Source organism: Paramisgurnus dabryanus, chromosome 6, assembly GCF_030506205.2.
Source record: "Paramisgurnus dabryanus chromosome 6, PD_genome_1.1, whole genome shotgun sequence".
Taxonomy (NCBI): domain Eukaryota; kingdom Metazoa; phylum Chordata; class Actinopteri; order Cypriniformes; family Cobitidae; genus Paramisgurnus; species Paramisgurnus dabryanus.
Genome location: NC_133342.1, coordinates 3,733,279 through 3,746,677, shown reverse-complemented (window position 1 = coordinate 3,746,677; position 13,399 = coordinate 3,733,279). Strand labels below are relative to the sequence as shown.

Sequence of the window (13,399 nt, the reverse complement as noted above, 5' to 3'; positions counted from 1 at the left end):
AGCCCACATTCATGACATTGGTAAAGGCAACATTATGATGTATGGTACTATTAGTAGTTATATTTTGTACTGTAGAAATGAAAAACATCACTTTTAAGATACAGACATTACACCCACCACCCCCAAACCCACACCACACTTCTCCTAATCCTCGAGACACACTGAGTTATGGAATTTTACAAATCTGTCAACATCAAAGGTTTTTAAATGCACCGTAAGCTTCTTCACAATCTATAAAGTCTGTGAAAGAGTGAGACAGAATATATATATATATATAGAGAGAGAGCAAGAATAAAGAAAAACATTTCTGCTCTGCACACAGATAAAATCAGGCGGTTACACAAGGCAGAAGCAAGGTGCGAAATTCCCAAATTCAAGGGAATTAGCGGGGATTAGCGGTGACCCTGACAATGGCCATCCATGTCAAGTGTTTACTCAATTATGCTTATTTTATTAATTGTGATCACTTACATACATTCTTAAAAACCTACATGCATGCCGGCATATGTGGTTTGAATACACTTTATAAAAAATTGATTGTTTTAACCCATGGATGGTTAACATAAGTACAATCTCAACCATTAGGTTTAAATTAAAGGGCAGCTATTATGTAAAATCCAATTTTACAAGGTGTTTCGACATAAATGTGTCTTGGCAGTGTGTGAACACAACAACCCTAGAATAAAAAAAATCATCCCCTGTTTTGATCCTCATTAAACTAAAGCAGTCTCATTATACATGCAGTTTTGATTCTCTTGTTAATGTGACATCACACTGATAAAGCTCCACCCATGGCCACTGAATGACAATCCTGAATTGTAAAGTTTCCACCCTCAAGGAGTTGTATGCTGTCCACCATATATCAATTTTATTTTAACTTTCTGTTGGTGAGGGAGTGAGGGGCTGTAGCTCATTTGCATTTAAAGGTACAGACACGAAAATAGCGTGATTTTGCTCCCACCCAAGTGGGGGCATTTTGGACATGCTATAATAAATGATCTGTGGGGTATTTTAAGCTGAAACATCACAGATATATATGAGACTTATATTACATCTTCTAAAAATTTGCATAGTAGGTGCCCTTTAAATTCAAAATGTCATCCATACTATGGGTTGAAACAACCCAACATTTTTTAGAATGTAGACGTGATAGTTTTTATACTGAGCTAATAAAATTTCCTATTCCCTAATCTTACCTATAAACCTAACCTGTGCAGTAAATTTGGCTTTTTTATTAAAAACACAATTTATATGTTTTAGGCCATTCAGTTTATGAGGACCAGAAAGTGTCTATGTTATATAAACCATCGTGTTTGTGTTGTAAAACCCATGGTTTTATACAAATATTCAAAGTACCCCCACCCCATACGCACTGGCTGGTGCTTTATTAGGACATAAATATAAAAAATGGCCTAGCAAAAAATTTATGTTTACAAAATGACTCGAGGAATTTCGCTGTCAGAGCGATTATTATTTATAGGGATTAAATCTCAATGAGTGACAGATGATAAAAGCGCACAGACAGTTATTTGTTCTCCAGGACATCCGACATATCCAGATATCCAGAGAGGCATTATTCACGGCTACTTTGTCCTGTGAAAACAACCGTATAAGAATTCTCTAAAACAATGTTTGGCCCTGTGAGCAGTTTGTCTTCTCCTTGACGTCTGTTTGCAATGACAGCTTTATTACGTGACATGATTTTTGATCTTAACAAATTGAGGAAATTAATTTTGTCTCCTCTGCTCTTGCCTTTAGATGTTTCTATTGAATGCTGCTAGTTATTGTGATAGAGGTCCTATCTTAAAGGTAACCCATGCTGGGTTGTTTGAACCCAAAATACTGGGTTATTTTAACATTACTTTCCAACATCTTTCTAGAAGGATAATAACTATACAGTTGTAACACCCGGTCTAAATAGAAGAGAAAATTGTGTTAAAGATAAAGATGGGATCAATTTAAAACAGTTTTTACCTTATAGTCAATGCCAAAAACACTGCAGCCAATCAAATCTGAATCGAATTTAAAGCCATAGTTCACCCAAAAATAAAAATTCTGTCATCATCTACTCACTCTCATGTTTACAAATCTGTATACATTTCTTTAATCTGATGACCCCAAAGGAAGATCTTTTGAGGAATGTTTGAAATCAAACCAATCATGAGCCCTATTCACCTCCATAGTATTGTTTTTCCTACTATGGAAGTGAATGGGGCTCATGATCAGTTTGGTTACACACATTCTTCAAAAGATCTTCCTCCGTTTTCATCAAAACAAAGAAATTTCTACAGGTTTGTAACAACATTAGAGTGATGACAGAGCTTTTATTTTCTGGGGAACTATTCCTTTAAAGAGCTTGCCAAAAACTCACCTCTGCAACCAGGCCAGGGAGTGATCACCAAACCGTGCCCAGGCACAGTACGGAGCGCTTACACAAACCAGGCTTACAGGGTCAAATGTGCCCGGGCACTGTGTGGTTTAGATTGTGTGAGTGCACCCTTTGAATAAGGCAGTCTGCCAGAATCCGATCTTTCCTGCCATAGTTTTGTAATGAACCTATAAGAACACTAACCTTGTGTTTGTGCCACTGTTTTGGCAAGACATCTGAAAGTCTAACAGGAAAAGATATCCAGATATAACTTAATGCATTTATCAAACCACAAAGGCAATGATTTAATTGTATATCTTAGTTTGTTGATAACAATTACTAATAACGATTCATTAGTACTATTATAAAGAGCTGAAATTAAAGTGTTTTTAAGTCATTTAAAGGGGACATTTCACAAGACTTTTTAAAAATGTAAATTAAATCTTTGGTGTCCCCAGAGTACATATGTGAATTCTAGTTCAAAATACCCATAGATAATTTATTATAGAATATTAAAATATCCACTTTATAGATGTGAGCAAATATTTGCTGTTTTTTTTGGGGGGGGGGTGTTCTTTAAAATGCAAATGAGCTAATCTCTTCACTTAATGGCAGTGCTATGGTTGGATAGTGCCGATTAAGGGGTGGTATTATCCCCTTCTGACATCACAAGGACAGCCAAATTTCAATTACCTATTTTTTACGTGCTTGTAGTGAATGGTTTACCAAAACTAAGTTACTGGGTTGATCTTTGTCACATTTTCTAAGTTGATAGAAGCACTGGGAAGTTATTTTTTGGGCCATTTTGCTTTTATTTGATAGACAGTAACTGAGAGATGACAGGAAAGTACAGGCTGGAGGGAGGGGCATGGGATCGGCAAAGGACCTCGAGCCGGGAATTGAACTCAGGTCGCCGGAATTGCGTCTGCATCATATGTCGGAGCACTGTCCACTACACCACTTCTTTTAATTAAGATGCATATATATCCCCTGAAAGCTTTGTTTTGTTAGGATAGGACAATATTTGGTCGAGGTACAGCTATTTAAAAATCTGGAATGTGAGAAAAAATCTTTATAGTTATCCAAATGAAGTCCTTTGCAACACATATTACTAATAGTGATAGACCGATATATCGGCTGGCCGATATATCGGGCCAATTTTTGCGAGTTTTATGTGTATCGGCATCGGCCGATATGTGGCTGCTGTGTTCGCCGATTTTTTTCGGCATTATTTACAGGCAGAGTGCTGGAAGACGCAAGCGATTGCAGGTCATGTGACTAAAAATAATCAACCTTTCCATGACAACATCGCAAGCTCGACCTAACAGCTGATCATAGCTGCACAAAGCGGGTTTTTATTTCTGATCTCTATATATATTTGTAGTAGTAAAGTGCTAGAAATCAATATCCTTTGCTGACGAGTTCTTCGTCATTGTGGAGAGCGCAGTTCATGGTTTCATAGCACCCTCACCTGTTTTTACTATTTTTTAAATATAGTTTGTTTTTTAAGTCCAATAAATGTTACTTTTTTAAATCGAGACTTGTAATATTTGCCATCATTGTGTCATTTTTATGATGTAAATTGAGTGAGCAAAAGCAGTATCGGCTCCAAATATCGGCTCAAGAAAATCGGCAGCCTGTATCGGTCATCGTCTAAGGCTGATGAAACAAAAATCGGTATCGGCATCGGCACAAAAAAAAAATACATATCGGTCGATCCCTAATTACTTATGATAAATACATTTTTAAAATATATTTACAGTAAGAAATTTACAAAATATATTCATTAAACATGATCTTTACATAAAAAAATTACAATTTTGACCCATACAATGTATTTTTGGCTATTGCTACAAATATACCCTTGCGGCTTATGATTGGTTTTGTGGTCCAGGGTCACAATTATTTTGTTATTTGTAATATAACGTCATTGTAATAATGCGAAATAGTTTTAATGTAGCTAGCTACTTTTTAATAGTAACTTGGGTTGTATCTTACCACTTTTCAGATCGGTAGCTTGGTTGTAGTTTAACTACTTTTACTGTATCTTATCAAACTACTGTACAGTTTTAGAGTAGCCTCCCCAACACTGTTGCTATAAGTGTTAATATCTTAATAAAAGATATATTTGAACTAGACACAAGTACTGAACTCTGTTAATACAAAAGATCAAATTTAGTTTTCTCCTAACACCGCCCTTTTAATAATATAATAAATTCATGAAAAGTCTACAAAAGTGTAATAACAGGAGTGCGTAAAGCTGGTAGCCAGCTGTTTGGCTTTCACGTTCACCCTGCTGCCCAATTATGACCCCTGTCCGACAGCTAATGTGTCTAATTAGAGTAACATACTGGGAAACTAGTCCTCTGTCGTTATGGAAACTGGCAGATATGTTTAAACTGTTGCATGCTTGCGATATACTTGTGTCTCAGATGCAATTAATTATTTCCAGCACAAAAACCATTAGTTCCCACCTCCTCCACACATTCTCACACATGCTGAATGTTCTCTGTGCTCTGCTACAATCATCTTAATTCACTATTTCACACACAAATATCTGTAACAATTGTCACTTCAAAGTGTCATGAATTTTTTACCAACTGCCGTTAAACCAGTTGCAATTCACTTTTTAGTTTATCATTTTTTTAGCCTATCACTTCATTCATCACTCCACCAACCACTTGGATCATTTTTCTTATGTTAGGTCTTAGGGTGGATTTTCACTCCAGATCTTAATGCCCAAATCTGATTTGTTGACTATATCTGACAACCTGTTTACATCATCTTTTAAAAGCAATTTGTATCTGATATCTGCATTTACACAAAACACTTGGCAAAACAAGGTCTTCTCGGGTCCAAAATAATGACCCAAAATGACACAAATCACTTTTTACCCAAACCCGACGTGCATAAATATTTTTGTTTTAAAGAAAGACCCGACATGAGACAAACCCTAGACAATTAAACCCGAGTCCGACCCAACCCAGTGGCAATTTTTTTTTACCTGAATTTAAATGGAACTGACGTGCGTGCAGTCTGCAACCCCGTATGCACCAGCCAGACAGAAAGAAACCCTGTTGGCCTCACAACCAATTTGGCCTGCTGCTCCATTTATTTTACTTTGTTATCTGACAACAACACAGGTAACCGCTAAAATGTACATTTATGTACATGTACACTTTTTGACTCGTTTAGAAGCATCTCTTGACTGCTTTAGAATGGAAGTCAATGACCATGCACAAACATGTCATTAAAACAACACTTAACGTTCATTTTCAAAAAAAATTCCATTGACTTCTCTTGGAAGACTCATTGCTCGCTGATATATCACTCCGCCACCGGGAAACAGAAAAGGGTCTGTCTACATGTGGTTGTAGTTTTTTCGCTCGGTTTCTCTCAGAAGAAATTTTTCCCATATTTGATGGCTCAGTGACCAGCTTTAGGTTTGAAGTTGACCTCGATTGTGACTGTCTATACGCTAGACACCGAGCGTACTTGTATGGCAAAGTGGTTGTCGCCATCAAGTGGTCGGGAGTGTGCTAACGCTTCAGACTCAAATATAGAGCGGAAGTATATACGCGGTTGTGAGGTATCTGAAAAAATAGTTCCACTATAGCAAATAACACTGATTAAAATCATACATTGCGCCAATATATTTGTTTTTAATCATCAACGAACACCACGAACCACTCGGTGAGTAGTACAGTTTTGAAAATGAACGTTACGTGTTGTTTTAATGACATGTTTGTGCATGGTCATTGACTTCCATTCTGAAGCAGTCAAGAGACGCTTCTAAATGAGTCAAAAAGTCAAGACACGACCCATTGTCAAAATGTCTGTGTCCATCACTGTAGTTAATCCAAAACAAACCAGAAATGAGACTCAAAGTGTTAAATACCGGAATTATCCTTTAAGATAATCCCTGTCCAGGAAACCACCCCTATATGTAATAAATTAAACTAAAACTTAGTCACGTAAAATTATGCACTGTATGCGTGCGCGCCTGAGCAGGTACAGTTTGAGTCAGAAACGGAGATGGCAGGCCGGAGCTTGACATTTTTGCGATGGAAACTTCGCAAGAACTTCTCAGTCATAAAAAACACCTGCAAGGCCTAAAAAAGATCAAACCTCAGCCAACTAAAAAAAGTAACGCAAAAGTAACTTAAAAGTAACCTAAGCATTACTTTCCTTGAAAAGTAACTAAGTAACACAATTAGTTACTTTTTTGGGGAATACCTTAATATTGTAATGCATTACTTTTAAAACTAACTTACCCCAACACTGCATATGAATGAGACCTGAAACCAATCGGAGAATATCAGAATCTATGCGCTTTTTTATTGCTTACACATCCATGGGTCATATCCAATCTGTGCCACTTGAAGGGAAAAATTGTAAACAGGCAGTGTAAATGCAGCGTTAGTTACAAAACTGGGTTGCAGATAACAATGCGTCAAGATTTTTTGTATCTATCTTTAGTTTTGATATTTTTAAACATGATGCTTTAATTAGTGTACCGAAAACAAGCCGCCGTGTAGCTGCTCAAACTTGAAAAAAAAACCCTGTTCTGCTGTCTGTGAATGCAAGAATGCACATTATGTAAATATATCAGGTCAACCTGAAACTAATTACACACAGCTTTAAGACCAACTAGTCAACAGAAAAACTTGCAGTAGCCAACAAAGCTTTTTTGCATCTCCAGGGAAATGAAAACCGAATACATAATTCAGAGATTGTTATGAAAAGTATTACTGAAGTTTATGAAATTAAGACACTGGTGCTGCAACATTTATTAAATGTGCATTGTGAAACACATTATTGTAAATAAACATGTAATAACACATTTTGGCGATGCTAAGTTGTCCTGTGATCCTTGAAGTTGTTCATACCTGTACTTCATTCCTGTGAGTTTTCCGGTGGACTCTTTCAGGGAAATGTGGTGTCTGTGCGTGAAAGTGCCCAGACTGCGGGCGATCAGCGCCACTGTGCGAAAACGTGCCCGTGCCGCACTGGCCGTGTTCGGACTCGATGTGTTCTGCTTGTTCGGCTCGCTGGGGCGCGGGGCCTTTAGTCCGTGATCCGTACATGCGAATGACACCTGCATGGTTCTGGGCTGTGAAACAACTGGCTTTGAAAATCAGGATTATAATTACACCGCTTATCCCGGAAGTTCCAAGGGATCTTGATCAGATCTCAAAAGTGAAAGAGTCACCTTCAATGAACCAGAGGTCTTGCTTTAAAACTCTCTCTCAAGAGTTAGCTGATCTTCAAGCAAATAATAATAATAATAATAGTGATGCTACCTCGCTCTTCACTCTTCTTTTTTATCCTTTCTGTCCTCCGCTGACCCTCTGCTGTGTTCGTCCTCAGGATGGGCAGAGAGGGGATTTCTTCGACCTCCAAAACTATAAAAGCAGTCAGCGTGCACCGCAGGGGATGCACAGCTATGCACAGCTAACAGACTCCAGGGCTCCGGCAAAACACTCGGCAGGCAGCAAACAGGATAATCGATAGATCCTTGAAACTCCAGGATGGAGCAGGACCCCCTTTCCAATACCCCTCCGCGAGGTAGTGAGCCGTGAGGTGAGATCACCGCAAAAACACGCTGTGTCCCGCATCCAAATGTCCCCTCACCCAAAACAGGCGAATGCGGTTTGACTTGCACTAAAAACAGTCAGTTTGATGAAGAAATATGTAAACGAAAGCAGACAAGCGAAGGAGAGAGAGAGAGAGAGAGGGAGAGAGAGAGAAAGAAAGAGAGAGAGAATGAAGCATGACCACTGTGCCTGTAAGTAAGAAGCAAATAGAGATGGAGAGAGTGTGAAAGAGTAGCATGTGAGAATGATGCTCAATCAAAGACGATAAGGAGGGAGGAGAGGGAGAGAGAGAGAGAGAGAGAGAGAGAGAGAGAGAGAGAGAGAGAGAGAGAGAGAGAGAGAGAGAGAGAGAGAGAGAGAGAGACTGCAACGAGACTGAAATAACTGCAGTCTCTCACCAGCAGCTCAGTGCAGATCTACACAGCCAATCCATCTGGATAGGACTGTGTGATGTGTGGATAGATACAGTTATAATGCAGATGTCATTCACGTTTCCACATTCAACTGATGTAGTTTGTCGCTACACAAACTACAATCTGACGCAACAGTTTATCCTCAACATAACGTCTTGATATTTTTTACCAGATAAAAACCGTTTTTTTTGATGTCACCAACTGTGTGGCTAGTCAAATGAAATACAAACACCCAACCTCAATACAAAACCCCAGCTTAATCATCCCGAAAACAGAAAATGGGGCTTCTGTCAGGTCACACAATGACACAGGATTCACTGTTGGAGACCTATCCCACAATGCCTTTAAATTTCCTTCCCCTACAGTAAGATTGTGACAATGATCTGACAGAAAAGGCTTGCACCAAAATCCCAAATGCAAGAAAAACATTTGACCCGACAGGGACAGTCCACTTCATGTAAATGACCGAAGCCTGAACAGAAATCAGTTTTAATCTACCTAGCATCCTGTCTGTTTTATCTTTAGCGTGTATTGTGTATGCCTGCTCAGTAAAGCCTCTGTCTGACAGTCTTAACTGAGAGTAAGTGTGTCATTAAAACAAGCTTAATCTGAGACTGTCACACTTCGGCGTCCCTGATACACGCATCCTTTTTTAGAGCGATGAAAAATATTCTGGCACCCTGAGACAAAGATCTCTCGAAAACGTCCCCATGATAATGAGACTCAGTCAGAGATCACCCACTTTATTATACTCCCAACCAAATAGAGAGCTCTTACAGGAAATTAGTTTAGTCAAACACGGATTTAAGAGAGATCTCGGAGGACCCGACTTCCTCATTTATAACTTCTTCTTACTTCATCTGTTAAGTTGCAAATTGCATCTTCTCAAAATATATATGTGGGATGTGAATATGTGAAACACAAAATATGTGAAAATTTGACAAGGGCAACATGATAAGATGGTTGAAATGTAACAGATATTTTCACAATCCTGTCTTCCCTTAGCTGTTTTCCTAGTTTACAGTGATAGCCCCATGTTCTGTGTTTGAAAGCACATGGCCATTGTTTGTTTTTGTGTGCCATGTGCTTTCCTGACCCCACCACCTCGTCTCCTGATTAATTATCCTGACTTAATTTAGCACTGGTACCGAAAACCTAAAAATTCTGAAGATTCTCAAGACAAGTCAAAGTCAAGTCAAGATTTATTTTCTTTGGGGTGACTCGAGTTTGAATCCCGCTCAAGATTTTTTCTTGTTCCTCTCTCTCCCCAGAAGGCATCCTGTCATCTCTTTAGTGTATCTTATAAAGCTTTGATCCGATTAACGATTTGACATTTCCTTTGGTGTGTAGGTGTGTATTAGTACATGTGTAAAAGGTACAAATCCCAAAGTGGGTCCTGCTGGTAGAGGTGTTAGTGAGACCAGCAGGGGGTGCTCACCCTGTGGTCTGTGTGGGTCCTAACACCCCAGTATAGTGACGGGGAAACTATACTGTCTAAAAGCACCGTCTTTCGGATGAGACGTTAAACCGAGGTCCTGACTCTCTGTGGTCGTTAAAAATCCCAGGATGTCAGTAGGGGTGTGCCCCGGCATCCTGGCCAAACTTGCCCATTGGCCTACTAATCATCCCCATATCTACTAATTGGCTATATCACTCGGTCTCCTCTCCACTAATAAGCTGGTGTGTGGTGGGTGTTTTGGCGCAATATGGCTGCCGTATGTAAAGCGCTTTGAGGTCTTTCAGAAAAAGCGCTATATAAATGTAACAAATTAAAGTAAATGATGACACAAATTATCGTCTCCAATGTAAATCTCTTTTCTTGGACTACAACAAACACACGGATTGTAGGCAATAATCCTTCCTGGGCTTGTTAACATGGAAAGACCGACATTATCAGTTTTCTAGTAACTTCCCCAAAGCGATTTCTTTACATTGAAGGTGCACTGTGTAGGTTTTAACGGCATCTAGTGTTGAGGTTGCGTATTGCACCCCTTTCTTTCGAAGCACATAGAGAAGCTATGGTAGTCGTCACTGGACTAACACGATATCGTCTGAGATGACGTGGTGACAAATGCACTCTGTAGAGTAGTTTGTCTGTTTAGGGCTACTGTAGAAACATGATGGCGCAACATGGCAGGTTCCATGTAAGGGGACCCGCGGTGTATGTAGATAAAAGCAGCTTATTCTAAGATAATAAAACCAATACAGCTCATTTTGTAGGGTCTTTATACACCACTGATAATAAAGTTATCTATATTATATTGCATTTGTGTCAAAATATCCTTCTAAAATGTACAAACTGCATCTTTAAAGGCACAATATGTAGGATTTTTACCAATAGAGGTCGCTATTACACAATAATAATAACAAAGGCAAAGCTTATTGACGTTATGAAGGAGAGTGGAAGTTGTGGTGTGAACTCCTCTATTCTCATTAATATAAAATAGCACAAATATTAAGGCGGTTTCTCAATTCCAAGAACGCGAAGAACGGAGATCGTGGAGAACGGTCTTGCCAGGCGACCATGGAAGAACGAACTCAGAAGGTCGCAAGCACACAAAACGCACCTGTGAGAATTGAGATGTGTGCGATCTTCCTGTTGGTCACCTGACCTCCACCATTGGTTTGCCGCAATGACTTCTGGGGCGTAAAGCGACTTCAGCGCGCAAGTCTGCACTCGATGGATCCTCGATATCAAGAACAGCTATTTTCATGCGTCATCTGTACTTGCGTTCTTGAGAATTGGAATTGAACTTCGACGGTTAATGATGACGTAGTGCGAGGACACAAGAACCCAAGATCGCTGAAGAACGCATATTTGAGAAACAGCCAACATCACTAAAATAATCACAACGGAGACAATGCACAAACATTATTTAAAACAGGAATTTCTCTGTGTGATTTACAAATCCTTGGGAACTTTTGGGATAAAAGGTACACAGCTGCATTAAATATATCACTCTGTGCAAGTGTTTTTTTTATATTTTATTACAAAAGCCCCGCATTGTGGCTTTAAGTGATCACACATCTAAGCTGTGACAAGCAAACCTTCAATGCCTCCACACTGAACATATTCACAGTTTGAATCTGTCAGTCACTGCCTGTGGAAATGAACTGTGAAGAACCCCAAAATACAGTAAACCGCTTTACTGAAAGAACAGAACATTGAATGCGGAGAAATAATAGTAATTGATAATAATCTTACAGCAATCGCTCTCTCGAAAATAGCACAGGAGATATTTGTCTGCATGATGCCCTTTTCCTTCTGTAAAAGTCTGTATATCCTCTCGCTCTCTTTCCCTTCAGCATAATCCCAGCTGTCATTTGGGATTAGTCATATTGCTAGTCATTAACATGCAAACCCAGTGTGAGTAGAAGTAGATCAGGTTTTGCTAATAACTTTAGTGTTAATCTCGATTTATACTGGTGTTTCAATGCATAAACATAATCTTCAATTTTGTTTCACAGCTAAAAGCGCTATTACGTTGCTTTGTTATAATGCACATTCGAATTGTCGACTGGAAATTTGGTCTTTAATCTGACCTCCATAAAAGTGCAAATACATACTGTAGATAATATTTAGGTAATCATCTTGAGCTGAAAATTCATTACACATCACAACTGTAGCATTATCCTTTACCTGTACACCATTTTGGTATTGGCACCCACTGTCTCCTTCACAGAGCACCCATGGATTTGCACAAAACCATCCAGTTTCTGGAGTTCCAGGGCATAACTGGATCTACTTTTCCAGTTGGGATAACCTGGTGTCAGGTGTGAGTCCAGCCCTGCACCCTTTCTTTGGAGGAAGCGACCCAGCGTTCTTGCATTTCTTTGCCTAGGGATGGTAATCTCACTGCAAGCTGCCTTGCACAAGTACATTTTGCCCACGATCTAATAATACAACTAAAGCCCAACTTAATGTTTGTTCACGGTGTACTGTATGTACACTTCTGCTATGACGGTGAGAGAAGTTTTCAACCTCGGCTGTTTTATATGTTTTCTTGGGATAAGCAGTCCCTAATCCCAACTAAAGCCAATCCAAATACAGGACATCACTTGTGGAATTGTAATCCTATAGTACCACCTAGTCGTCGGTATTCTGACTTCATGGCATTCCAATCAACAATGGAAAATAGATTAGTAAGTCATCTAAAATCCACACGTTCGCTGTGTGGCTTAAGTCGTAAAATATCCAAAATCTCTGGCTAACCACCCACCCACTTACATTCACACACATACAAACAGAAATGCACATAGACTGGTAGGAGTAGCAGCTGTGTCTGATTATTTCCCTAATTCCAAACATGAACATTGGCACTTTTCAAAGGCACCAGGTTCTGAACCATATTCCAGTTCACGCTTGGGTTCTGGTGCAATGGGTTCAATGCTGGTTGCCAACTCATTTGGTAGACCAAAGCCAGTATAATCTTTGGGCATATTTCTGACAATAGATCAGATCACTGCAATAGCAAGATCTGAATTTCAGCTAAAACAAATAAAAGAACGGCAGAAACACACCTGTAGCTGCTTCTCAACCTTGGTTTAGACTCAAAATTTAGACTCACTTAGGCAGATTTGTCCCCAATTCAGGGTCAATTAAAGGGATAGTTCACCCAAAAAATGTCATAATTTACTCACTCTCATGTTGTCACAAACCTGTATAAATTTCTTTCAGACTGATCTCACGAAAAGTCGTGTTATAGTCACAAAAATTTTTATTAATTTATGCATGGCAAGAAATTAAGAGTTTGGTTCCAAAACGCAATAAAAGCCATTTTTGAAAAAAATGAGTTACTGCCAAAATCAGTATTATATCAGGTCAGTATTTAAAAGTAAATTCTTAATTTTACGCAAAATCCAATATCCGCCGTGTTATTCTGTCATCTTTTCTCCCTTTTTTCCCAAAACGCAATAAACGTCACTCCTCCTTTTCTACAGAATGCAATAAATTCGCTCCACAAATTACAGCGCACCATTCCACACAATGTAAACAAACAATGGCGGCGTACATAGGTAAA

The 13,399-nt window shown here is 39.0% G+C and overlaps 1 protein-coding gene across 2 annotated transcripts in view; it reads right to left on the bottom strand.

The window, feature by feature from the left end:
* The window catches only part of kcnab1b (potassium voltage-gated channel subfamily A regulatory beta subunit 1b), a 61,043-nt gene extending 48,713 nt beyond the window's left edge, over positions 1 to 12,330 (bottom strand). The window contains exon 1 of one of the 2 annotated variants that reach the window (XM_065262222.1): positions 12,019 to 12,330. In XM_065262222.1, coding sequence (XP_065118294.1) covers positions 12,019 to 12,260 — 242 coding nt within the window. In that variant the 5' untranslated portion in view covers positions 12,261 to 12,330. Of the gene's footprint in view, positions 1 to 7,257; positions 8,210 to 12,018 lie in introns of those variants that run through there. The other variant, XM_065262223.1, reaches the window with a different exon arrangement.
* Between the last annotated feature and the right edge of the window lie 1,069 nt (positions 12,331 to 13,399).